The sequence below is a fragment of the Ursus maritimus genome, unplaced genomic scaffold (genome assembly GCF_017311325.1).
Source record: "Ursus maritimus isolate PB19 unplaced genomic scaffold, ASM1731132v1 scaffold_13, whole genome shotgun sequence".
Lineage (NCBI taxonomy): Eukaryota > Metazoa > Chordata > Mammalia > Carnivora > Ursidae > Ursus > Ursus maritimus.
In genome coordinates, this window is record NW_024423675.1 from 49,786,866 (window position 1) to 49,810,975 (window position 24,110).

The 24,110-nt window shown below is 38.8% G+C and overlaps 1 protein-coding gene across 1 annotated transcript in view; it reads left to right on the forward strand.

Annotated features, from left to right (window-relative positions):
- UTRN (utrophin) overlaps positions 1–24,110 on the forward strand; it is a 485,166-nt gene that overhangs the window by 104,028 nt on the left and 357,028 nt on the right. The window contains exons 4-10 of the mRNA XM_040627923.1: positions 12,251–12,343; positions 13,774–13,851; positions 14,208–14,300; positions 16,413–16,585; positions 18,957–19,072; positions 19,753–19,913; positions 23,881–24,084. Coding sequence (XP_040483857.1) covers positions 12,251–12,343; positions 13,774–13,851; positions 14,208–14,300; positions 16,413–16,585; positions 18,957–19,072; positions 19,753–19,913; positions 23,881–24,084 — 918 coding nt within the window. The remainder of the gene's footprint in view (positions 1–12,250; positions 12,344–13,773; positions 13,852–14,207; positions 14,301–16,412; positions 16,586–18,956; positions 19,073–19,752; positions 19,914–23,880; positions 24,085–24,110) is intronic.

Here is a 24,110-nt window from a genome sequence, read left to right on the forward strand (position 1 = left end):
ACTAGGTAATCCAGAAGCTAGCACAAGAAAAAAAAATTCCTGTTGAAGAGGATGAATTTGATTTCCTTTATTTTTTATCCAGGTCCTTTGGTATATTGTGGTAGCTTAAAATAGAATTATTGAGTCTGCTGCTTCCGTGCAGTGTGGGTCCCTCCCCAGAGCTGTCGGGCCCTTGTGCTGAAAAATGCAAATAGATAACTGATGGCATCTTCCACGGTTTAGGAATTTATTTAGAATTCCATCCCTGGACTTTTTCTTTGTGGTCCCCTGCCCGGCCCATTGTAATCATATATCAAATCTTATTGATTCCACTACTTATATATATTCAAAATGTCTATTTATCTCTCTCTTTTCTGACACATCCTTTTGCCAAGTCACTATCATCTGAGTTAGGAAAAAATGTGAAGACTTTAAGGTAGGCAAAAAGATTAGTGAGAGTCCTGTCAGCTCAGACATCTGGGTTATTGGCCTTCCCTTATCTGTGAGCTACTCTACAACTCTCAAGAGTTGTAGAAAACAGATAATAATGCAAATGATTCTTATCCATAAAAATGCAAAGTAGGTGGAATGCAATTGATTATTATCCTTGGATAGAACCATTTTTGCATCTGTTGTAAATTTATTTCTGCTTTCCTTTATTGTATATAAACATGTGGTCTTTTGAGTTCTCCTTTGAACCAGTCATAACACCTTACTGGTTCTCTTGTCAATGAGTTAAAGTCTTTGACACATGTTGATATTACGTGTGTATGAGACTCATGATTTTACTGTTTTTTTTGAAAATTATCCCTGAACACATGGACAGCTGTAATAATCTGCCAGCTGTTTCTGCCATGCAATGCTTTGCCTGTCTATTCCCTTCCTTCTACTTTCTACAGAGTAGCAGGAGTGATCTTAAAGTGTACGTTTCAATGCCCTTTTCTCTTCAGTTAAATCTATCAGTGGCCGCCCACTGTTTTTACTTGGCTTTTAAGGTCCTGAATTGTTGCCCACTCCAGTCTACTCCTGACTGCATTTTGCTTTACTCTGGTTCCCTCTTGATGCTCTAGTTATCACGATGAGCCTTCTCATGGCTTCTACCCTTTCTCCTTCTTCCATCTTTTCCTGGCCAACTCCTTCTCCTATTTCTTGCCTGAGCTGAAATGTCATTTCCCCAAGGATACCTTTTCTGAATTCCCAGATGAGGGTGGATATGCGCTATCCTCATAAAGCGTTATCCATTGATGCATTGATCAGAATTATACTTTAGACAGTTGCAGCTGAAAATATTTGTCTCTTCTTCCCTAATCAGTAGGATGCTCCTTGGGTGCAAGGATTGTTTATTTTGTTCACTGGCACCACTTCTGGCATTGGGGAGGCCCCCAGTGAGCATTTATAGGCTTGATAGATTAGTGAATGGCAGTGACAGAAACATATTTAAATACCTAATACTTTATATCCATAAACCAGTTGGAAGTGGTTATATTGGAAAGAGGAGGAGTGAGTATAGAATTGAGTACAAAATGGCATAAACAGTGTTATTTCATGAATATGAATACATTTTGCTGCATTTACTCACAAAAATTGGCAAACAGATCCAGCCACGCAGTTTCCCTATTTACCTGGTTTTTTTGGAATTGCACTGGAAAGGGTGTTAAATTACCATTTGGATTTAATACACAAGATTTTCACACTGGCTGCATAGGATTCTTCAAATAGAATCCTTCTATTAAATTTGGGTGATGAAAAATGAGATTTAAAAGTTAAAATCGGCTCAATTCATTCCTTGGTAAGGGATTTGGTGAAGAGCTTGAGAATATTGAATAATACGGATCTAAAACCGTCTTTTGATTTTTCACTATATGAAGAAGTATGATAGCTAAGGCATCATTCACTATAAATATACATTCTTTTTGCTGCAAATCCTTGTTGATATGTTACAGAGGTATGCTTTGGAGTTTGGGAATCCTGAGAAGTCAGTCACCCAGTGTAGAGGAGCTTATGGTTGATGGATTTTAAAAAGTTATGAAGAGCTCAGAAGAAAATGATTATCTAAAGGAGCTAAGAGTTAGGAAATTTAACACTTATTCGTGGATGTGCTCCTCATTTATTTATGACCTCAGGGAAATTATTAGCCAATTTTTTCAGGTCACTTGGTTTTTATTCCTTTAGCTATAAAACACACTTGATCGTCATTACTTGCCTTATACTGCTAAGAAATATTGAGGCATTGTTATGAAACATGATAGGAGATTATAATTACTTAGGAATGCTAAATTAGGACCCTCTCAGGTAACCCTAACTTGTGGTACCCCTGGTCTCTGCTATACATATATTTTAAAACAGAAACGGAAAAAAAAAAAAAAAAAGCATTGGCTCATTAAACCCACTTATTCCATTGTCTGGTGGGTAAAACGTGTTCCCTCTCATTTTTAAGAGCGTCTGGTTTGTTAGTGGACTGGTCTCCCAAGGGAGGCAGTGACGGCCTCGTTGCTTCACTGTTGGGAACTTCCTTTGGACTGCCAGCCTGCGTTTTCCTTGGCTGACTTTCAGAGCTGCTCATCTGGCAGAGCTGAGACATGCACATTGCAGAAGTTCTTTTATCAGTTTGGTGAGGCCATTCTCAAAAGAGGTTTAACAAATAGAGGTTAGAGAATGTGCAGACTTAAAAATGCTGAACTTTAGTTTGGGCAGATTTCTGCCTTTCCCTTTTGGAAGACAAAGATGAGCCAAGTTTTCATATAAGTCACTGAATTCCAAACTTGAAATTTAAATTGATGGAGCATAAAAGGAAAGTCTGTGAAGCATTTTTTTTTTTTTAAATAGATTTCAATGTGGAGAGCTATTCAAATGTGTTCCTTTTGGAGACAGTGGGACATTGCTTTGAGTGTCCCATTGTTTTCTCCTCTTTTTATGTTGGAAGTTGATGGTCACAAAAATGAGAGTGGGAAAAGATGTGTAGGGAGCTTTGTAGAAGATGGGGCAAGAAGAGCAGCCCGCAGGTGTTCAGTCTTCCTTTCCGTCTTGTGAGGGAGACAGTACGGGCTTCCTGTGTGACGGTCAGGAGCACCCACAGTAGAGATTTGAACCCCGTGAGTTACGCACTGTGGCCACTGTGCATGGAGCATGGCAGCTTAACTCATTGTTTTAGGCGCCATAACTGTTCAGTTGGTTCAGAAGTTTCAATTTATGTTTACTCACCATTACCTCTCAAAAGCAAACAATAAAGTGCACTCCATATTCCTAAACAGTTCCAAGCTATGTTTTGGCTACATTATGTAAGTTTGGTTTTGTTGTTATTGTTTGTTTTCATTCAATTTGATTTCTTTTGTTTTGGTTCCAAACAGTATACTTGCAAAATCACTTTCACCTGGCTACTGTGGTTAAGGTAAAAAAATAAAATAAATTTATTATGCTGTGTTTGTGTCTTGTACGTATTATTTAATAAATGATTTTGACTGAGCCCATTAGTATTTGTAATTGTTAAGCACATTTATAGTATTTGTTGATTCTTTTTAACGGATGCTCAGTTTTGAGGTTGATCTGCTGAGAGTAAATGACCTTTCACCCTTTACCTGGAAAGGGATGAGCCAAGCCACCGACCTTGTGCTTTTCCATTCAGCCTGAGTGACCCCACCATCCCCACCTTCAGAGATGGGCTCTGGTTGGTGCAGGGGTGGGGGTAGGCCTAAGCCGGTATGGGCCAGTGAGCGGTAAGGAGAGAATTGTTGAAGAGGTGGGGGAGGGTTTTGGGGGAAAGAAGCTCTTTCTGTTAAACAGAGCTAGGAGACCCTGGATCCGTTTTCAGCTGTACCTAACCTTAGGAAGCCTTTAGCTCCCATCGCTATAGGTAGCCGCCTGCCAACCACGAGTGGAGCCAGATTGGGTTGGGGGATGGGGAGAGTTGATACTGTTAATTTTGTTTTTGTCCTCTGTTGGGGAAATTAAAAAAAAAAAAAATCCTGCCAATAGAAAGACCTCTATTTGATATAGAATACAGAGCAAACACAATTCATTATTGTTACTATCAGATTTGGTGAATGTAAGCAGTTGATGAAAAACTGGAAGGTCTGGACAGAACTTCACACAAATATGCAGTAAAGTCAAAGCAAGAATGATGAACACTTATCTCCTGGAGAGATAAATGGAGGCACCTTGTCTGGGTCTCTTGTGTACCTCCTGCGAGACTCCTGAGTTACTCTGAGGTCTTTGTTATCTTGCATTAGAAAGCTGGAGATAGGAGTTTATCTAATTCCTGACCCAGAAGTTGGTGCTATTGTGTTTTTAAGGAGACACCCTGAGGGGAAAGAAAGGGCAGGGCAGCTGCCTCTCCTTTATTAAACAAAGGAAGTGTCATTTTATTTACCTCTATGTTATCATTATCAATGCCATAACTAATGCCTTGCCCTGGTCCCATGGTAGCCTGTGGTTTGAGGAACTGCACTCTCCAAACATCTCCACTGCTTTGCCAGTTGTGTATTGTTATAGATCTTGCCTGGTATGCATTTGGAGTGGGTTTATTCAGCCTGCAGACCTCACCTGGTTGTTTGTCCATGGAGTATGCAGTCGGCTCTGCCTCTGGCTGCCAGCTGTGTGAGCCCCACGTGTGGTTCCTTATCATCCCAGTTTGTCAGCGCTATCTCAGTTACTTTGCTTACCCGAAAATCAAGGTAAGACTTCTCTTACATGCTGTATGACTTTTGATTCTCAGAAAGGTATTATTTGGTTTAGTTTGTGCTTCATAGTATTTTGTAGTTTTTTAAGGAATCCTTGATTTGATTCCTGTGTGAACACTGCATAAATCATTGCTCTGTAGTGAATGTGTCGCTAGTGAGATTACCTGAGCCATGTTTCTCCAGTCCCTCACTCTCCTTCCTTTTCTTCCCTCCTTCCCTCCTTTCAAGCAAGCTTCTTCTTCTTTTTTTTTTTTTTTTTAAAGATTTTATTTATTTATGTGACAGAGAGACAGCCAGCGAGAGAGGGAACACAGCAGGGGGAGTGGGAGAGGAAGAAGCAGGCTCATAGCGGAGGAGCCCGATGTCGGACTCGATCCCGGTATGCCGGGATCACGCCCTGAGCCGAAGGCAGACGCTTGACGCTTTAACGACTGCGCTACCCAGGCGCCCCATCAAGCAAGCTACTAAAAGGAATCTTTTTCAGTTCTTAAGAACTTGTGCTGACCACCTTGGATTCTTAAAATAAATGGCCGAGAGCCATATGCTCACTGATTCTTTGTAGCAATCTTGCTGGCTTTCCTTTGCAAGGTGTTTAAAGACCTCCTGGCACACTACATCAAAAACTAATGATGCGCTATGCAGTGGCTAACTGAACATAATAAAAAAAAATATAAAGACCTCCTTAGGCATTTCATTGCACTCATTTTGCTCTTACTTTTCTCAGTCAAAAGCAGTGTTGCTTTCATCCTTTCCTTGTGGGGTGGAATCATAAAGTTGATATTGACCATCATGGTTCTTCATTTCATTAGTGAAGCTATAAGTTTATAGTTGTGATGAACCTAATTTTATCAGTTTGCTTAATCTTCACTAGACATACTATTCTTTGTTTTAATCTATTATTTATTTTATGCAATACACATCACAAAAAATTAGAAGAAATCCAAAGAAAGTATTCTTCTACTACTTTTAATTCCACTACCAAAAGTGTAACATTTTTGTTATAAAAAACTTAAAAAAAATATTTCTGTGTAAACATAATTAACCAGAATGGCCTTGTTCATAGTGCTCACTGATGCACTTACTGACTTTTAAGAAAATGAAGAATTACAAGAGCCAAAGGATGCTACGTTTGCATCAGTGCTGAGATTTGGGATTCATAAATGAAAGACTCTGGCTTTAAAAATGTTAAAAGAAATATTAAGTTATATTGCTTAGTTCTCTTTGAAGTTTTAAAATAACCGACCCCTCGCCAAAACTGATCAAAACCAAAAAACAAAAAAAAAAATAAGAGAGAGATGCTAAAGCTTACAGTACGTTATCAGCAGCTGGAGACCTCAGATTAATCTTAGATGAATCTGAGAAGAATGCAAATACATTATGGTATACATGCTGTATAGTATATGTGTACATATGTATATGCCGTATATATCCGTGTATATGATACGTGTGTGTGTGCGTGCACACACAGTACACAGTGGAGATAGTAACTGAATTGCATTGGCTGCCTCAAATCCTGTTTTGAAAATAGAGCATCAATAAATAACGGAATAGCTGAACAGTGTCAAAGGGTTCACATTTATTATTTGTTTGTAAGATAACATATCAGATATGTTAGTTGTGAAAGCATTTAAAAACTTATGTTTTCACTCATCTCCTTATTAAACCCAGTTGTAACTTGATTATTTATAATGAGATTAGGTAAATCATAGGACAGATGCTGTCTGTGTACTGTGTCTGTTACTTGGTACAAATTTGGCAGAACCACGCTCGCTCATGAGTCCTTCTTAATGTGCTCACCATGCTGTGTTGGTACTGGTTTTGTTTATGTCTAGGTTCTGAGGGCCTTGAAGCAAGGCCTGCATTTGTCAGCCACGAGTGGTCAGTGTCAGCCTAAGCAACTGCAGAGAGAAGGCACTGATCAGTCTTGCAAATGGAAAATCCAAGTCCTAATTCTGTCTGTGGTTGGTTGATTGTTGCTATAAAGACTTGGCACTTTGCCCTTCTAAGAACTCCAAACTACGCTTGCTAAATTTTACTTTCTTATTCAATCTTCTACAGATTTTTTTTTTCCTATTACCGCTACTACTATTGCTGAAAAACTTGGCCTCTATAATGGAAATAACTGTGACTTGGGAGTATTGAAGAAGGAGGAGAATCAGACAGTGTCAGATTAGAGACAGGGTGGGGACGTGATCGCAGAGGATCTTTTTCTTGGAGTTTGGATTGCCTTTGCCTATAATGGGAGCCCTTTGCCTATAATTAGAGCTATTCTGGCTCTTATGCAGAAGCAAAGGGATCAATTAGCCTAGTCCTGGAGGCATGAACTGGAGCGGGAGCCATGATGACAAGGAGAGGTGGTTACCTTTGGAATGTGTGTTTGGAGCTAGAAACATGAGGTGAGGAGTGAGTGAGTGGAAAAAAAAGAATCTGAAATGACCTACTTCTTTGTGTTTTGCTCTGACTGCTGGTGTCGTGTATTCAATCATGTTTTCTAGTCTTTGGATGGTGCGGTGTCTGCGTGTGTTTGTGCGCGTGTGTCCTTTCCACAGAGTTTATCAATCCCTCAGCGGACTCACTGTTGACTACGCGTACATCTCACCTGTGGTTATGCCCTGTGCAGAGATTGCTAACCAGTCGCCCGACGATCTGGTATGCCCGTGGACACAATTTGTTTATCTGCACAATGCTTTCAGGAAACTACAAATATCAGGAGTTGACACAGATACATTCAGATTTCCAGGTTCTTTTGAAAAACCAGAAGTCCTGCCCACAGTGAGCTGGGATTCCTACGTGGCTGCCGGTGGCGGGAAATGAGCACTAGCTGTCCCCGAAGCCTTTGGGCTGATTTCTCCAGGGGTGACGGAACCCATCAGGTTGGCTTTATGTGGTCGTACTGTCACAAGTCCCCATCAGTCTTGGCAGCTGCTGCCCTCCTACAGACCCTGGCTTCTCCTCATGCGCTGTGATGACAGTTTGTTTGTATCCTCTGACACTTTTTAAATCCAGTAGCTTCCATGTCCCAGCTGCTGGTATCAATACTGGTTCTTCTTGTCACAATGGTGGGGTTAAAGCTGGTGTCAGGAGAGTGCACAGAAGTACTGGGGGGGGAAAGGGTTGGAGGAGGACGTCACCAAGGCTGGTCACCTGTAGCATCTGTCATCTGGACTCATATCATGTTGCCTTTTCAATTTTTTAAGGTTAAATGTGACCCACAGCTTATCTACATTCCAAATTCAAGACTGTTCATTTGTACTATTTTGTGTTTATTGGAATACTATCAGAACCCTCTCTTGTGAATGAGGAGGGTGGCCTGAACTTGGCGTTTCTGCAGGGCCAAGCACAAAGGAGGCATTCACCATATATTTGTCTGATTGAATTATTAAACTGTATTTTCTCTGTCAGAGAAGGCTCTGCAAATATGTCTTTGTAAAGAATTAAACATCTAAATAAGAGGTTGACTGTCAGGATGAATTGGTTTTTAGTTGTATTCAATGATGACTTCTGACATTTCCAAACAATTTCCCAGGGTGGACCCCATGTTGAGAGCCTGTGATGTGAAAGCACAGATACACTGTAAAGCTGTGTGCTTGGGAAAAAATCGTCTTCATTTTGAGTTCGTTTCAATGTGATATATATTTTGTTGCTTTCTTTGGAAGTCATTAAATAGAACTCCCTCTATTCTGTCCCCCCCCCTTAAGTATTTCCTTGCTTCTTTGTCATAGTCCTGTCCCCTTGTAATTTTAGTGGCAGCTTAGCACAGACTTTGAAAACATGGATTTAGGAACTGGATTCTGTAGTATTAGATCCTGGTTCTGCCTTCACTTGTCACGTCACCCCTGTCTCCGTTTCCCTACTTCAAAATATTATTATCAAGAAATAACTAATACATGTGACTAATACATCTAAATCTCTATAAATCTCTTAGAACATTTCTAAGTCGTTGCGTTACTCGAAGAACATTTCATGTTTCCACGCCTGTTTGTGTACAGCCCACAAGCTAGGAATGGGTTTGACATTTTTTTGTTCCTGTTACAGTAGGATCGAGTAGTTTGGGTAGAGACCACCTGGCCGGCAATGCCTAATCTAGGTACTCTCTGAATCTTTCCAACAGAAATTTTCTGATCTCTGCCTGTAGGGCACAAAGCACTGAATCACCATACATACAGGTGTTACTCTCTTGGGTAGTAGATAGAACTTGCTCTTTGATATAGTCTGGTTCTTTCCATCTCTATATAGGACATTTGTAAGTTGTATTTGTCAGGAATACGTTCTTTTGTAGAGACTGGCCATGTGTGTGGTGAGTGTGGGTGTGTGTTTCTGTGGAAGCTTTGAACCACAGTTTTGGATTTGTACAAGCCCACGTACTTTCCTTTACTTTGTCCAGTGAGGAGATTCACAGGCTCTATTTCCCCCTCTTTGGCCATCCTGCAGGTGTAATCCTTCTGAGGATTCTCAATAGGAATATATACTGATAACACCATTACTGGCATGGGGTGGGAGAATGTTAGAGAAAGGGACACAGCACAAAACATGTATTTTATTGATCACCATCAATATTCATCTGAAATTTGGAGATAGATAGATTGTGTTGCTGTTACTGTAAGGTTTTGTTTTATGTTTTTAAAGAAAATAGGACATTTGTTATACTGCATAAATGATTGACTTCTAGAAAGACGGGTCTATGTCTGGGCTGTGTTTGTTTCAACAGAATGCTCCGCAGGGAGCTTTTCTCAAGGTTTGTTGCTCAGTAAACCAATGAACTGGACAAGAGAGGAAAAGAGTGTCTCTTCTAGAAAAATTAATGCTACTCCTTAATACCGTGTACTTTGCCACGGAGTGACAGTGGAGCTTAGGGAAGAATCTGGTGAGTTTGCTGTTGAATTATGGCTTGTCTCATGGTGCAGACCTACAGCGCAGTGTGGCGTGCTCTAGGCTGTCACGTTCATGGCTTTGGACTGGGCCATATCCCTACCGGTCATCATATTAGTGAATTTGGGACTGAGAAGGGCTTTGTCTATGAACTGACACTAACATGCACTCAGGTTTAGAATCTGCTTTTACCTTCTTGCCTGGGGTGAAGAAGTGCTTTTTTATTTGTCCTTTCAGATATTGTTGAAATTTTATGGCACTTTTATGATAGTAGAAACGCTGAAGTTATGCTCCTGCTATGAATGATAGTATCAACCATTTATTGAACATCTGTCATCTTAGTTTTTAACAGATGAGCAAATAGATGTGGAAGGGCCAAGTAACTTGCCCAGAGTTATATGGCTGGGGAAAGCCTTTTTTGTTAGTGATATCATTGATGGACATTCATAATTGCCATCTGGGCTAATATTTATATTTATATGATATTATGCGGGTTAATGTTATTTATTTTTGAAAATGGATTGTGGATTTGAGAAGACATTATTAGCTGCACTTGTTATCAGCAATTTTTAGAAAGTTATCAGCCATTCTATGTCTAGGTATCCATTTATTTATTTATTTATTTATTTATTTATTTATTTATTTATTTATTTTTTAAAGATGTTATTTATTTGAGAGAGAGATGAGTGAGAGAGAGCATGAACGGGGATAAAGAGCAGAGGGAAGGGGAGAAGCAGACACTTCCGCTGAGCAGGGAGGCTGATCTCAATCTCAGGACCCTGGGATCATGGCCTGAGCCGAAGGCAGACACTTAACTCACTGAGCCACCCAGGTGCCCCTAGATATCCGTCTTTATTTCTGAACCATGAGCTTTACCTATATTCCTCTTTCTTCATGCTAAGAGCAGAGTTATTCATCTCTCCCTGAAGAGGAATCTGGTTATTTGGTGGCTCGTTCTCTGAAGTGTACATATATTGGCTTTGAGAGGAGAAGGTAAGAGGTAGCAGATAACGAGGGCCACCTTTTCCCTTTGCTTTTACAGATGGCAGGTGGGAAGTCTTTAACATGCAAGGAGCTCCTCCTTGCTCTGCCTCCCGGAGTATCGCCTCTGGACCCTTGGGCCACATCTTCCACATCATGCAAATCAGTTTGTTATTGTGATCTGTGGAGATAATCCATGTGTCCCCGACACCATCACTGCTCACCAGAATGGCAGCTGGGACTAGAGTAGCAGCTTTGTTTCAGACACAAATAAGTCGTAGTTTATTTTTTTTAATGATTCTGTGGTGAAAACTTTACCATACTTCCCGTCATTTGGAGTATGTAAACTATTGAAAAGCCATGCTAGTCATCATTAGTTGACAATACTTTATATTTAATTAAAGATGTAAAAAATCAGGAGAGGAGGAAAAATGAAAAATGCTGAGTTTTAGGAAACCTCAGAGTGGCTCCCTTCCCCCTCCTCCATGTGAAGCTCACAGTAAAATCATGCTTCATATGACTTTATGTATATATATATTTTAAGATTTGTCTGTTTATTTGAGAGAGAGTTCACACACATGCGTGTGAGCTTGTGTGCGGGGGGGTAGGGAGAGAATTTTCTCTCAAGCAGACCCCCTGAGTGCAGAGCCTGATGCCAGGCTCCATCGCACAGTCTCACGACCCTGAGACCATGAGCTGAGCCAAGAGTTGGAGGCTCAACTGACTGAACCACCCAGGTGCCCCTGTTCATGTTTTTTAAAGTAAAAAGTGAAGAAGATGAAAGTTATCAGCTGATAGAACTAGGACTATTAATCTCTGTGGAGATTTCAGGTTAAAGGGAAATAATGTGATACAACATAATGATGTCACACTACATTGGGCTTTTAGTGGTCTAGACATTTTCACATCATATTATTTATTGGATTTTTAGCCTGTGATGCAGAGGAAGGCTGAGAGGTTAATTTAGGTTTACCAGTTTGTTAATGGTCAAACTGGAATTAAAACTGAAGCTTCCTGGTTTTGTGTGTAGCAGTCATCCTATTGTATACAGGATCTGCCTGTCGGTGGGTGGGATTTTCTGGCATCAGACACAAGGGTATGGTGGTCAATGGAAGTTGGTGCTATTTATCAATCAGGGATGCAAGTTTAGGAATTCTACAGGCGTTGCCATTCAAAATACTGGACTGGTACTGCACTTCGACACGGAGCCCAAAGTGTCATAGTTGTTTGAAATTATAGCTAGAAGTATAGGTGCGGTATTAGAGAGCTGAAATTGTGGACAAAATGACCTGTTCCTGTAATGGAAATGCCGCAAGACTCCATCATACCGTGAATGTAAAGTGTAGCAATGGAATGAGAGAATCTACACACTTTTCATGGGCCTCTGCACCCAGGAGATCCGTGCTCATTTATATTTTTTAGTGCCTCTCTTTATCCGTCCTTCTCAGGGGTATATACCATCATCAAGGCAGATGAACATTAACCATAGCTTTGTTTACTCCCTTTGTAAGAAATAATGCAATTTATATAAGAAATAATACAGTTTATATCATTCAGCTTAAAGCATTTGTTATGGATTTCAGAGTTCTCTGTAATTATGTTTCTTTCCATACAAGGCAAAGCTGAATAATCTGCAGCCCATCCAGACTTTTAATTGGAAAAAGATGAAACCACTCATTTATTTGCCACATATGTATGGAATTTCTGCTGCTGAAGAAACTGATAATTTACTTTTTCTTTTATAGAGTGGAAAACCACCCATCAATGATATGTTCACAGACCTCAAAGATGGAAGGAAGCTCCTGGATCTTCTGGAAGGCCTCACAGGAACATCACTGGTGAGAGGAGTCAGCTTTGAGAACCGGGCCAACAGAGTGTCTCTCATCATTATTGACTTAAAGACCCACTGGGGGTACTCACAATGTGAAGGCCCAAATAGAAAACATTTTTAAAAAGTATTTCAATGTATCTTTGATAGAGCAATATTGAGGCTTTATTGAGGGCTCTATTTTTATCAAAGATAAGATTATTTATTATAATTATAGGGAGTCCAGGAGAGAATTACAAAAGAAGAATGGCTATGGAAAGAGGGCATAACATTTTGAATAGTAGAAAACACATTTTTGCTTTTTAGAAGATGTTAGTTTTAGAAAACACATGTAAATGTTATTTAATAAATGTCTTAAGGAGTTGTTAAAAGCTATGGCCTTTATTTTTACTCAGTTTTTCAGTATTATCTTTGTTTCTTCATCAAACCCAACTCTTACTTTACATGCAAGTTACTTTATACTCCCACAGAAATAACTCTGCTAATGAAGAGGATGCATTTTATGGGTACAAACTTTAACACTAGAGGTAGAATTACTGTAAAAGGTATAGAGAAAGGCACTCCTGAAGATGAATTCCTTTCTTGCCAAAGTGTGAGGTGTTATACTCTGCCTTTTGCCTTCCAGATGGTGGGTAAGGTACCTGTTGGAGAGGCTGATCCCTCCCTCAGATAAGATTCCGTGGCCAGTGAGGCAGAAAGAAGCCTCCCAGATCACCTTGCCCCAGACGGCTATTCCTGCCTTCACAGTGGGCCCTTGTAATGGTACCTGGAACCTGGGATAGTGCCTCTGAATCCTCCCAGCTCTGTGCGCACTGGTGCAGTGTGAGGGTGACATGACTTCTCAGTCTTCCTATGTCCAGCCGAGCATTGGTTCCCAAACTTGTCTGCACATTAGAATCACCAGGGAAATCTTTTAGAAATTCCGAACCCCATGGGGCGCCTGGGTGGCTCAGTTGTTAAGCATCTGCCTTCGGCTCAGGGCGTGATCCCGGTATTCTGGGATCAAGCCCCGCATCAGGCTCCTCCGCTGGGAGCCTGCTTCTTGCTCTCCCACTCCCCCTGCTTGTGTTCCCTCTCTCGCTGGCTGTCTCTCTCTCCATGAAAGAGAGAAAGGAAGGAAGGAAGGAAGGAAGGAAGGAAGGAAGGAAGGAAGGAAGAAATTCCAAACACCTGCTACAGCCCAGATCCATTAAGTCATAATCTTTGAGGGTAGGGTTGGTACACAGGCTTGGTATTTTTTGAAGGCCAGTGTTCAGGCAAGTGAGAGAACTACTATCTCAAGATGTTAGTGGGGTAATTTGCATTGTCACCTCTAGCCTCCGTGGTGGCCTGAGAAGCCAGCCAGCGCTCCTGGCGAAGAGGGGCTCTGCATGCTCAGCTGCTCTGTGTGTTGGCAATGTGGAGAGTCTGTCTCATTCGATGTCATGTTTTGTTTTCTAGCCAAAGGAACGTGGCTCCACGAGGGTCCATGCTTTAAATAACGTCAACAGAGTGCTGCAGGTTTTACATCAGAACAATGTAAGTTTGCAGTGTGACTTTCGGGGTTCTTTGGTGCGATCAGGATTATTTATTGTCACACTGGCCATCTGTTCTGTGATTGTCATCAACTGATTTTTGGAAACATTTTTCTTACAATAAGTATTGAACCTTTTCTGTGAGTGAGGGAATAGTCATGCTTTTTCTGATTACTTTATTGATCTAGTTGTATAAATAACACATTTTTGAGATTTAGGTATACCTGATTCTCTAAAAGGAAATTTCTCTTATCATTCGCTTATATTGCTGTCCAAAGGTGCTTAACCAAAAATCCTGGCTTCTGGGGCAAAATTGTCGTAAGACGGTTTTTATGTTTGTTTTTGTTTTTCTCGTCATAGGTGGATTTAGTGAATATAGGAGGAACTGACATCGTAGATGGAAATCACAAACTGACTTTGGGATTACTTTGGAACATCATTTTGCACTGGCAGGTGGGGAAATTGTCAATTACTTCTTAATAGAAATTGACAATGGATCATTTGTGTGTTAGTTTCTTAGGGCTCTCATCACAAAGTACCACAGCCTGTGTGGCTTCAACAAGAGAAATTTGTTTTCTCCCAGTTCTGGAGGCTAGAAATCTGAGATGAACGTGTTAGCGAGGTTGGTTTCCTCTGAGGCCTCTCTCCTTGGCTTGCAGATCACTGCCCTCCTCCTGTGTCCTCATGGTACTCCTTCTTTCTGTGTGTCTTTGTCCTGATCTCCTCTTCTTCCAGTCATAATGGGGTAGGGCCCATCCATATGATCTCATCTTACCTTCTTGAGAGACCCTATTTCCAAATACATTTACATTAGCCGGTAAATGTATTTTTCTTCAAGAATTTTGGGGGGCACGGTTCAACTCATAGTAATTTGGAATGAAAGAGTCTGACAAACAGCTGTCTTCTCCTGGCATAGGAAAAAAAAAGTATCTTTTTTTAAATGTTAAATTTTAAAAAGTTGACATCATTTCAGATTTATAAAAAAAGTTGCAAAAATAGCTTAAAGAATTCCTGGATATCTTTCACTCAGATTCCCCAAATGCTGACAGTTACTATCTGTATTTCTGTGTTTTTTTCTCTCTTTTTCTCTTTGCCTGAATACTTCAATGTGTATTTTGTAAAAACAAACCTTTTTCCTAAAGTAAGAAATTCTCTTATATAACTAGAATATAATGTTAATATCATAGTATACATGTACAATATATAATACAGTGCTAATATTGTAAGCATATGATAATTATATTATACACTAAAATAATATATAATTATTAAAATCAGGAAGATAATATAAAAACAATACAATTATGTAATCTACACATCTTATGGAGATTTTGTCAATTGCCCCAGTAATCCCCTTTATAAAGAAAAAAAAATACAAAATCATGCATTACATTTATTTGTCACATCTCTTTAGTCCTCTTTAATCTGGAATAGTTTTTTGAGTCCTTCCTTGTATTTCATGATAGTGATCTTTTTGAAAAGTACTGGACAGTTATTTTGTCGAATGTCCCTCCATGTGGATTTGGCTGGTATTTTTTCATGATTAGATCCGGGTTATTCATTTTTTCCGCACAGGGGCCACAGAAGTGATGTTGAGTTCTTAGTATACTTTCCATTAGTTTTCCTTCTGGCAGTGTAAACTTTCATTGTTTGGGTTAAGGTGTCTCCCTGGAATGTGACTGCCCTTTGTTATTAAAAAGTAGCTTGTGGGGCTATACTTGGAGAACATAAATATTCAGCTACTTATCAAACTTTTTCCCATCAGGTTTCAGATCCATTCATAGTTCTTACTTGATCAGTTATTGTGATGCTTGGCAAATAGTGATTTTCCAATTTCATTATTCCTTCTACATTTATTTGTTGTCTTTCTACTTATAAGGAAGAGCTTTCCCTTGTCTCTTGTTTATCTACCTATTCCTCCATCCTTTCATTTATATATCACTGTTCACTCCTGGATTTTTACTTATTTGATAGGTCAAGAATCTTTCACTACCATTATTTATTTTGCAAGCAAACCCCCTTAAGTTGGCTCTTGTGTCTCTTTCATATGTCCACATCATTCTTCGAACACTTCCTTATAATATATGTACTACTTTAGAATAATATAAAATATTAGTTCTGTATTATAATTGTTATGACCATCATGAAATGTACTTCATTCTTTGATTTTGTGGTTAGTCAAAACTTCTTCCTTTCTTGTTTTTGTAGAAAATAAAAATTGTTTTCCTCTTATTAAAAGGTGTTTGTTAAGTGTATGGTATTACAGTATTACTTTGTGGCTATGGAAGTGATATTCAGTGTCACCAAACCTGATCTAAATACTGCTACGATGTAGAAAATACCATAATGCATAAAGGGGAGGTAAAAAACACCTCTAATTCCTAGTACCGTAAAATAATTACTGTTAAAAACACATTTATCTTTGCACTGTTTAAGGGAAATTTTTGAGGTAAAATGAATACCAATTACCTGATCCATAATGGTGAATTAATGTAATATTCCTTATTCAAGGACTTGATTCCAGCAACTATTTTAAGTTACAGGCAGCATGGTTGTTTTGAACAGGTAAAAGATGTCATGAAAGATGTCATGTCAGACCTGCAACAGACAAACAGTGAGAAGATCCTACTGAGCTGGGTGCGCCAGTCTACTAGGCCATACAGCCAGGTCAACGTCCTCAACTTCACCACCAGCTGGACAGATGGACTTGCCTTTAATGCCGTGCTCCACCGACATAAGTGAGATATGACCCTACTTAGATGTGGGCCTTACAGATTTGTATCTCCTCTCTGTCTCTCCCTTACTATTCCTCCCTAAAGCCTCTTCCCCTCTACCACCAATCTCCTCTCTGCACATGCTTAAACATTAAGAAAAGAAACATTATGCAAGAAAATACCCATTGAGTCTTCATTTCTGTAGGACTCAAATGCCATACTGCAATGTCCTTGGTTTCTTCTACATATTTATAAGTTTAAAAAATGTAAAATAATTCACATAGTTCAGTCCCACTCATTCAGCACTAACCAGTAATATAGACAATGAATTGTGTTAAGTTTTCATTTTCATACTGAAAGGGAAACTCTATAAATTCATTGCAGTCTCAATTAAATAAGGACAATTGATTTTTTTCATAAAACATGTAATTTATAAAAGACTAAAGGCCCAAGAATAGCCAGTACACTCCTGAAGAAGAACCGGATTAGAGTACCTCCCAAACAGAAATAAAATTAGTTATGAAGCTGTATTTATTAAGACTATGTATATAGTACTATAAATAAATACATGAATTTAATAATGGTCTGAATAATGTGAAATTGCAAACGTTTGACTGTTTTGACATATAAGAATGGCAGTTTCATATAGTTCAGCCTAACAGAATAAAGAACTCAGAAATAGCTCCATCCTCCTATACACCTGAGCCGATGTTGTAGGTGAGCAGATGAATGGATAGTATGGGACAACTGGTTACCCTTATGTGAATAAATAAATTGCATCCTTACCTCACCATACCCAAAAGTAATTCCAGATGCATCAAGGATTTAAATGTGAAAGGCAAAATTTATTTTATGTTTTATTGCTATTGTAAATTATTTATTATTTCAAGCTCTGTTTCTTGTATGTTTTTTGCTGATATGTAGAAAATGCAATTGACTTTTCTACCTCTTAGATCTCGAAATTTGTTAAATTTTTACAAATTTTACAAAAATGTTTCTGCAAATTGGGTGTTTCTGTAGGGTGGGGTTTTTTTTTTTTTTTTTTTTGACTATCCATGAATCATAATAGTTTCTTCTCTCCTCTTTTCTTCTCTTCCCCCCTCATTTGTGCCTTGTCCTTCAATACAATATTGATTTGAATTAGTGACAGTGAGTAGAATGTTTTGTTCTACATAATGAAGGGAGTGGTTTCAACATTTTACCACAAGATTGATCTATTTTGTAGCTTTTTTCATATACTTTTTATTCTACTTAAAGATCTCCCACACCCAAGTGTCTTCCACTTCTCTTATCAGTTTAAGAGGATTGGCCTCTCTTTCTAGCTGGTTTAGAGATGTTACCAAAGAACTTGAATTTTAGCCAAAGCTTTCCCCCAGCTATTACTTAATTAATTTAGCAAGCATTTATGGAGTGCCTTCAATGTGGTAGGTATGGGGCATATAGCAGAGAACAAAACAAGCAAAAATCCCAGTCCTTCTGGCATTTCCATTCAAGTAGAAGAAGGAAGACAATTAAAAAAATGATAATGTAGGTCATATAGCATTTAGAAATGGTAAACATGCTGAAGGAAATTAAATCAGCAAGAGGGGAGGAGGGACCTGGCATTTGGGAAGTCAATTGGTGCAGTGTCACCAGTAGGAGTGATAGGAGATGAAGTCAGAGGAGGAACTGGGTATGGGAATAGGGCAGGCAAAGCCCAGAAGTTAAGTGGGTCTAAGATGCAAGAACAGATAGAGTACAAAGAAAATGATCAACTTTTGGGTAAGTAAGAACAACAATAGTGTACAATTTGTTGGATTAAAAGAAAATCGAGATAGAAAGAAAATACTGGACAGTGGTAGTATGGAGGGGGATGATTGATGAAAAATTCTCTCAGGGTTTTGTTGCAGGGTATCCCGTGAGCAGATCAAAGCTGGATTTTCTATTCTGCTAATCTTGGTCTTTCAGTTGAAGAATTTAGTCCATTAACATTGATTGTGATAATTGATGTATTTAGGTTCATTTTTACTTCATATTTTAAGGTTCTCATTTCTTTTAACTTTTCGGTATCTTTTTTCTTTGTTGTCTTATATGGATAGGTTCTTCTTCCCTTTTTTTCCTTTACTACTTGGGAAATACTGTATACCATTTCTAATCTTTTTGTGGTTATTTCATAAATTTTAATAGGCATCTTTAACCAACACAAGAAACTTAGAATGTTTTACCTATTGTTTTCATATTGTAAATTACTTTAAAATATATATTTGACAAGCCTTTGGGATATAAAAGATAAAAATTTCTTCATTTAAACTCACAAGTAAAATAATCTAAAACCGAAATGTATTAAATTATAGCAGTGCCTACTTTTGTCCATATATTTCATTTTCATTCAGTTTTATTTACATTGTAATTTCAGACCTGATCTCTTCAGCTGGGATAGAGTTGTCAAAATGTCCCCAATTGAGAGACTTGAACATGCCTTCAGCAAAGCTCAAACTTATTTGGGAATTGAAAAGCTGTTAGATCCTGAAGGTATTATTCAGTGTTTAATTTCAACATTGATTTTGCTGTACAATTTGAATACTTGAAAAATAGTTTTTTCCCCCTTTTTAAAAGGAGTAATGAATTGTGGATTTTTTTTTTTTTTTTGAAGTATGGTGCAAGCCATTTCATTGCAGACTAGTTATTAGTACTGTTATACTTAATTCGTAGGATACTTCGGGAGGAAATTTAATTACATCATTGGAGAATGGTTACTTGATACTCGCATAATATTTAAGGTTTAGGAAAATGTAATTATTAGAGAAACAATTCAGTATTTGGCTTATTTAATTACAGTGCATTTTTATATGATCTTCTTGCATATGATGTGAAAACTAGTTAACAGATATTGCAGAGTTGAATTCTAGACTTATTTTCATATTATAAGTAGAGTCTGTGTCATCTTAAATGGTAGCTTATCTGAACATTTTGGGGAAGTTTTTAGGGAAGATTTTTAAGAAATAGGCTACTGAACAAAATAAATAATCTTCTTTGCTTTTGTCTCATCTATTATTATATGAAATAGAAATTTACTGAGCTCTGGTATTGCAAAGATTATATACTGGTATTGTTCATGGGTTCTAAGGGTAGTTATTTTATAGCTAATATTGAGCAATTCACATATTTTGGACATCTAATTTAAGCTGCTTCTTATTTTCTTCCACTTTTAGATGTTGCTGTTCAGCTTCCTGACAAGAAATCCATAATTATGTATTTAACATCTTTGTTTGAGGTGCTTCCTCAGCAAGTCACTCTAGATGCCATCCGGGAAGTAGAGACACTCCCAAGGAAATATAAGAAAGAATGTGAAGAAGGAGAGATTAGTCTACAGGTACAGGTCAATTTTTATTAAAAAGTTTGACTTGCCATATTTGTTTTCTCTTAGGTACTAGATTAGAACACTTTCAGAGGATTCTTTTCTTGACTGAGAACATCTTGGGTTCTCAGCTTACATAGGCATAAGAAGTTCAGTTTATCAGTTAGCGTGCTGTCATCCGTCACCTGCGTGTAATGGAAAACCGGAGCGCAACTGATTTTATTGAGAAGGAACAGACATTATTTTACACAATGAGGCTGAAGTTAGAGTCCAGCGCTGTGAGCACGCTGCTGCACGATAGGCTTAAGAACCTACATTTTCCCACCATCTGTTCATTTTATCTTTGTTGTCATGTGCTGAAAATGGTTTTCCCACATCAGCATAGTTTGTTCTAAGTATTAATCTTTCTTTTTTCTTTTCTTTTTCTTTTCTTTTTTGCCACCGAAAAAAAGATTTTTATCATTATATTCTCCCAAGGGCTATCAAAATATACACTTTATTTCCCCTTTCATTTAGGAGGAGTAATTGACAATAGGCTACTAGGTGAGTTTTTCATTTAAGGGCTTCCAGTGGTTTTATTCACCAGGATATAAATGTATATTTTGGGGGAGATATAAAGTCATGAATTTTTCTTCCTGTCTGAATTATCCTTCCTTCTTGAATTATCCTGTCTTGAATCAATCCATGTTTTCTTATTCTGTTTTAGTCTAAACAGTTCTCTTAATTCATAAAATGAGAGAATCTTAACAGTTGGTTGAGACCTTTTCAAAAGTCATTTGGTCCAACGTGTTAGCCAACTCAGCAACCAGGGGATATACGTGGATTTCAAAATGATATGAAATACATTTTAGAGAGACAGAGAACATGGGCTTGGAAGCTTAAAGTTCATTCCTGTTACTATTTGTTTTGAGTTGCTTACTTTCCTTTTCAACCACAATTTTAGCTGAAAAATCTGGATAAAACCACCCGCTTATAAAGGTAAGTCAAAGCACCTACACTGGTCTTGATAGACATTCAATAGGCAGCAGCTATCATTGCTATAACTTTTCCTTCTAAATTTGTTTTGACATTGCCATTTATCCTCATTTAAGAAGTTCCTTTTTAAAAAACTGTTAGTTAATTCTCATATAATGACAATGGTCTTGAATTGGCATAACACTTGTTTTTCATTCTCCAAGGCTCAGAGAACTTACTTTTCAGATTTTCTTTGGGTAGTAGTATCAATCCTTTTATGTTCTCCATTTCAAAAAAATAGCATGATTTACAGAAAAAGAAAATAACTTATTGAAGGAGAGAGGGCAAGAGATGGGCCAGATTCTGAACCCAGGACTCTTTAGTAGTTTTGAAAATCATTGAGGAAAAGCCCTAATGTTTTTTTTTTTTTCTTTTTAAAGATTTTATTTATTTATTTGACAGAGAGAGACAGCCAGCGAGAGAGGGAACACAAGCAGGGAGAGTGGGAGAGGAAGAAGCAGGCTCCCAGCGGAGGAGCCCGATGTGGGACTCGATCCCAGAATGCTGGGATCACGCCCTGAGCCAAGGGCAGACGCTTAACGACTGCACCACTCAGGCGCCCCAATCCCTAATGTTTTATAACTGACTTAAAAGAATGCAGAGAAGCATTTGTTTCGAGTAGCTTAGCTGTCCTTCATTAATGATGCCCCCTGCTAATTGGCTCAGATAATCTTCTGAGTTGCCTTTTGGTTTTAAAATCATTTCTTTATTGGATCAGGCTTCCTTTTGTTAAGAAAGATGGTATATTTTACTTTGTACGGTTAAGGCCATTTTAAAAAGGAAAGAAATTTCATTTGCGTTTCGTGATGTGTAGATAAAATAATAATTTCTGTTTGGTTCTCAGGATTACATGATAGGAATTGCAGAAGCCATTTGCTGTTTGATTAAGAGCAAGTGTATTAACATTAACCTCATCATTTTCATGCTTTCATTAGTGCTGTAGAGGCTGAATTAAATTAACTGAAGAAATAAAATGTGGTCAAGTCTTAATCATCTGCTCTTTGACAGAGTTCGCCTCCTGCTATTTTCTAGCGAACACTGATAGACTGCCTTCCTCTTTGGGCTCTTCCTACAAACATATGCTGTAGAGATTACGTCGTCAGCAAATAATTCTTGCATTTCTCTGTAAATCAAACTTTCAGTTGAAAGTCTCTCTTGTTTCAATTAATACCTTCTGAACATTTGCCGGTAAATAATGCCTTCCACCTCACCCCTCATGGATCCTAGGGCCCATCTAAGTGACTGTTGCCTGGTCACTAACTGTCCTTGTGCTCAGATGTCCTCACTGTAGTCTAGAAGTTTGATTCTAACTGATATCCAGGGTTATTTTGTCTCCACAGTTTCAGGATTTTAGGTCCAGAACTTACCTCATTTTCCCTTCTCTGCCTTTGGCCCCATCTGTGCCTTAATTAGCCTGGGTTTCATCTGTGTTCTCCCTGATTAACTCCTGCATATGGTTTACTGTGTCTGTTTGATTCTTCCGCCAAAATGTTTGTGGTGTGTGTTTTCTTTCTGTTCCAGCCTTCATGCTGATTAAAGGCCTCATCTTCTCTTTTAGTTTACAAGGCCCAGACTACCTCTGCAGTTCATCTCAGGCCACTGCACTGTAGTCATGGTGGACATTGTCTTCTCCTTCCCTAAGACTTTGCTCATGTGGGTTCCTGTCTATGAAATGCTCCGCCACCTACTATTTGTATGGCGAGCTTCCTGTCTTTTCTGTTTCCATGGGATTTTTTCAAAGAAGTCTTCCCTGAAAACCATCTCCATACACACACACACACACACACACACACACACACACACACACACAAGTCTGCACACACTGTTTCTTGCTGTCACAGTATTTTCGTAAACTGTGTTAAGAATTTTAAATTGTTTCTTATGAGTATTGGGAAAACAATGAAAGATTTTAAGTAGGGATGTCTTGTGATGTGATTATGTTTTCCAAAGCTCCTTCTGCTCCTCTCTGACAAGTGGATTGTGGAGGTGGGAGCATGGGTGACAGTGGTGAGCAGATGCTAGAAAAGTGAATTTGTCAATAGAAAGGTTATTGGTGACATTGTTCAAAGCCTTTTGAGGTGAGTGGTAAGGACCAAAACTGATCTGGAGTAAAAGGGAATGTTATCCAACTGTAGGTGCTAAATACACGAGCATTTCATATATTGTTCTCTGCAAGTTTTTGTATGTTTGAAACACATACGAATTGTGGATGAGAGGTAATAAAGTGGAGACAGGCTGCACGTGAATTTTAAAGAAGTGTTGCTCCAGACAGGAACCCATATGTGACCGAGATCGTTGATTTGGTTATAAGATTTTAAAGTATATGTGAAAATACTCCATTGCTTAGAAAGAGCTTGAGATAATTTTATCGCACAGGTCCTTAAAAAAGGCCAGCAAGTGAACTCGAGGGCAGTTGCCTCAAAAAATACCATCGGCACACCAGCCTGCATGTCTGACTATGTTTCAGTGTCTAAAATGCGATGAAAATGCAATGTAGTAAAACAGGGGGTCAAAGCAGAGTTCCAGTCTCTATTTTTCTTTAAATTATATCCATCCTTCAAGGCCCAACATGTTCCAGATTCACTCCAAAATTTTCCTGTTTTAGCCCTTAGTGAACTCAAATAGCATCCCTTGTTGGATCCATGGAATTTATAACTTTGCTAATAGCCATTTTATTTTTGTTCCAAAGTGATTCATGTGAGTTACTTCTCTCTCTCCAAGTGTATTAGAATTTCCGTGAGTACAGAATCCAGGAGTGCATTCCACTTTTGTGCTCTTTGCCTTCCTTGCACATTTAATAAATGCCTCCTGCCTAGTTCATGGCGTTGCGTGCCCAGCTCTTGAGAATTGGATGAATGCCGAGGTCATGGTGGAACCTCCCTTAAGGTTCTCCATACAGTGTGTGTTTGTTGAACGCCTTCTCGTTTTCATGATGCTTGTGGGTGTTTTCTTGGGGTGGTTCTTCTAGAGCTCAGCGCTGGAGGAGGAGCATGAGGGTCCCGGAGCTGAAACCCCGAGCACTGTCACCGAGGTTGACATGGATCTGGACAGCTATCAGATAGCGCTGGAGGAAGTGCTCACCTGGTTGCTTTCCGCCGAGGACACGTTCCAGGAGCAGGATGACATTTCTGATGATGTAGAAGAAGTCAAAGACCAGTTTGCCACCCATGAAGTAAGTAATCTGTAGCTGATGAGAGG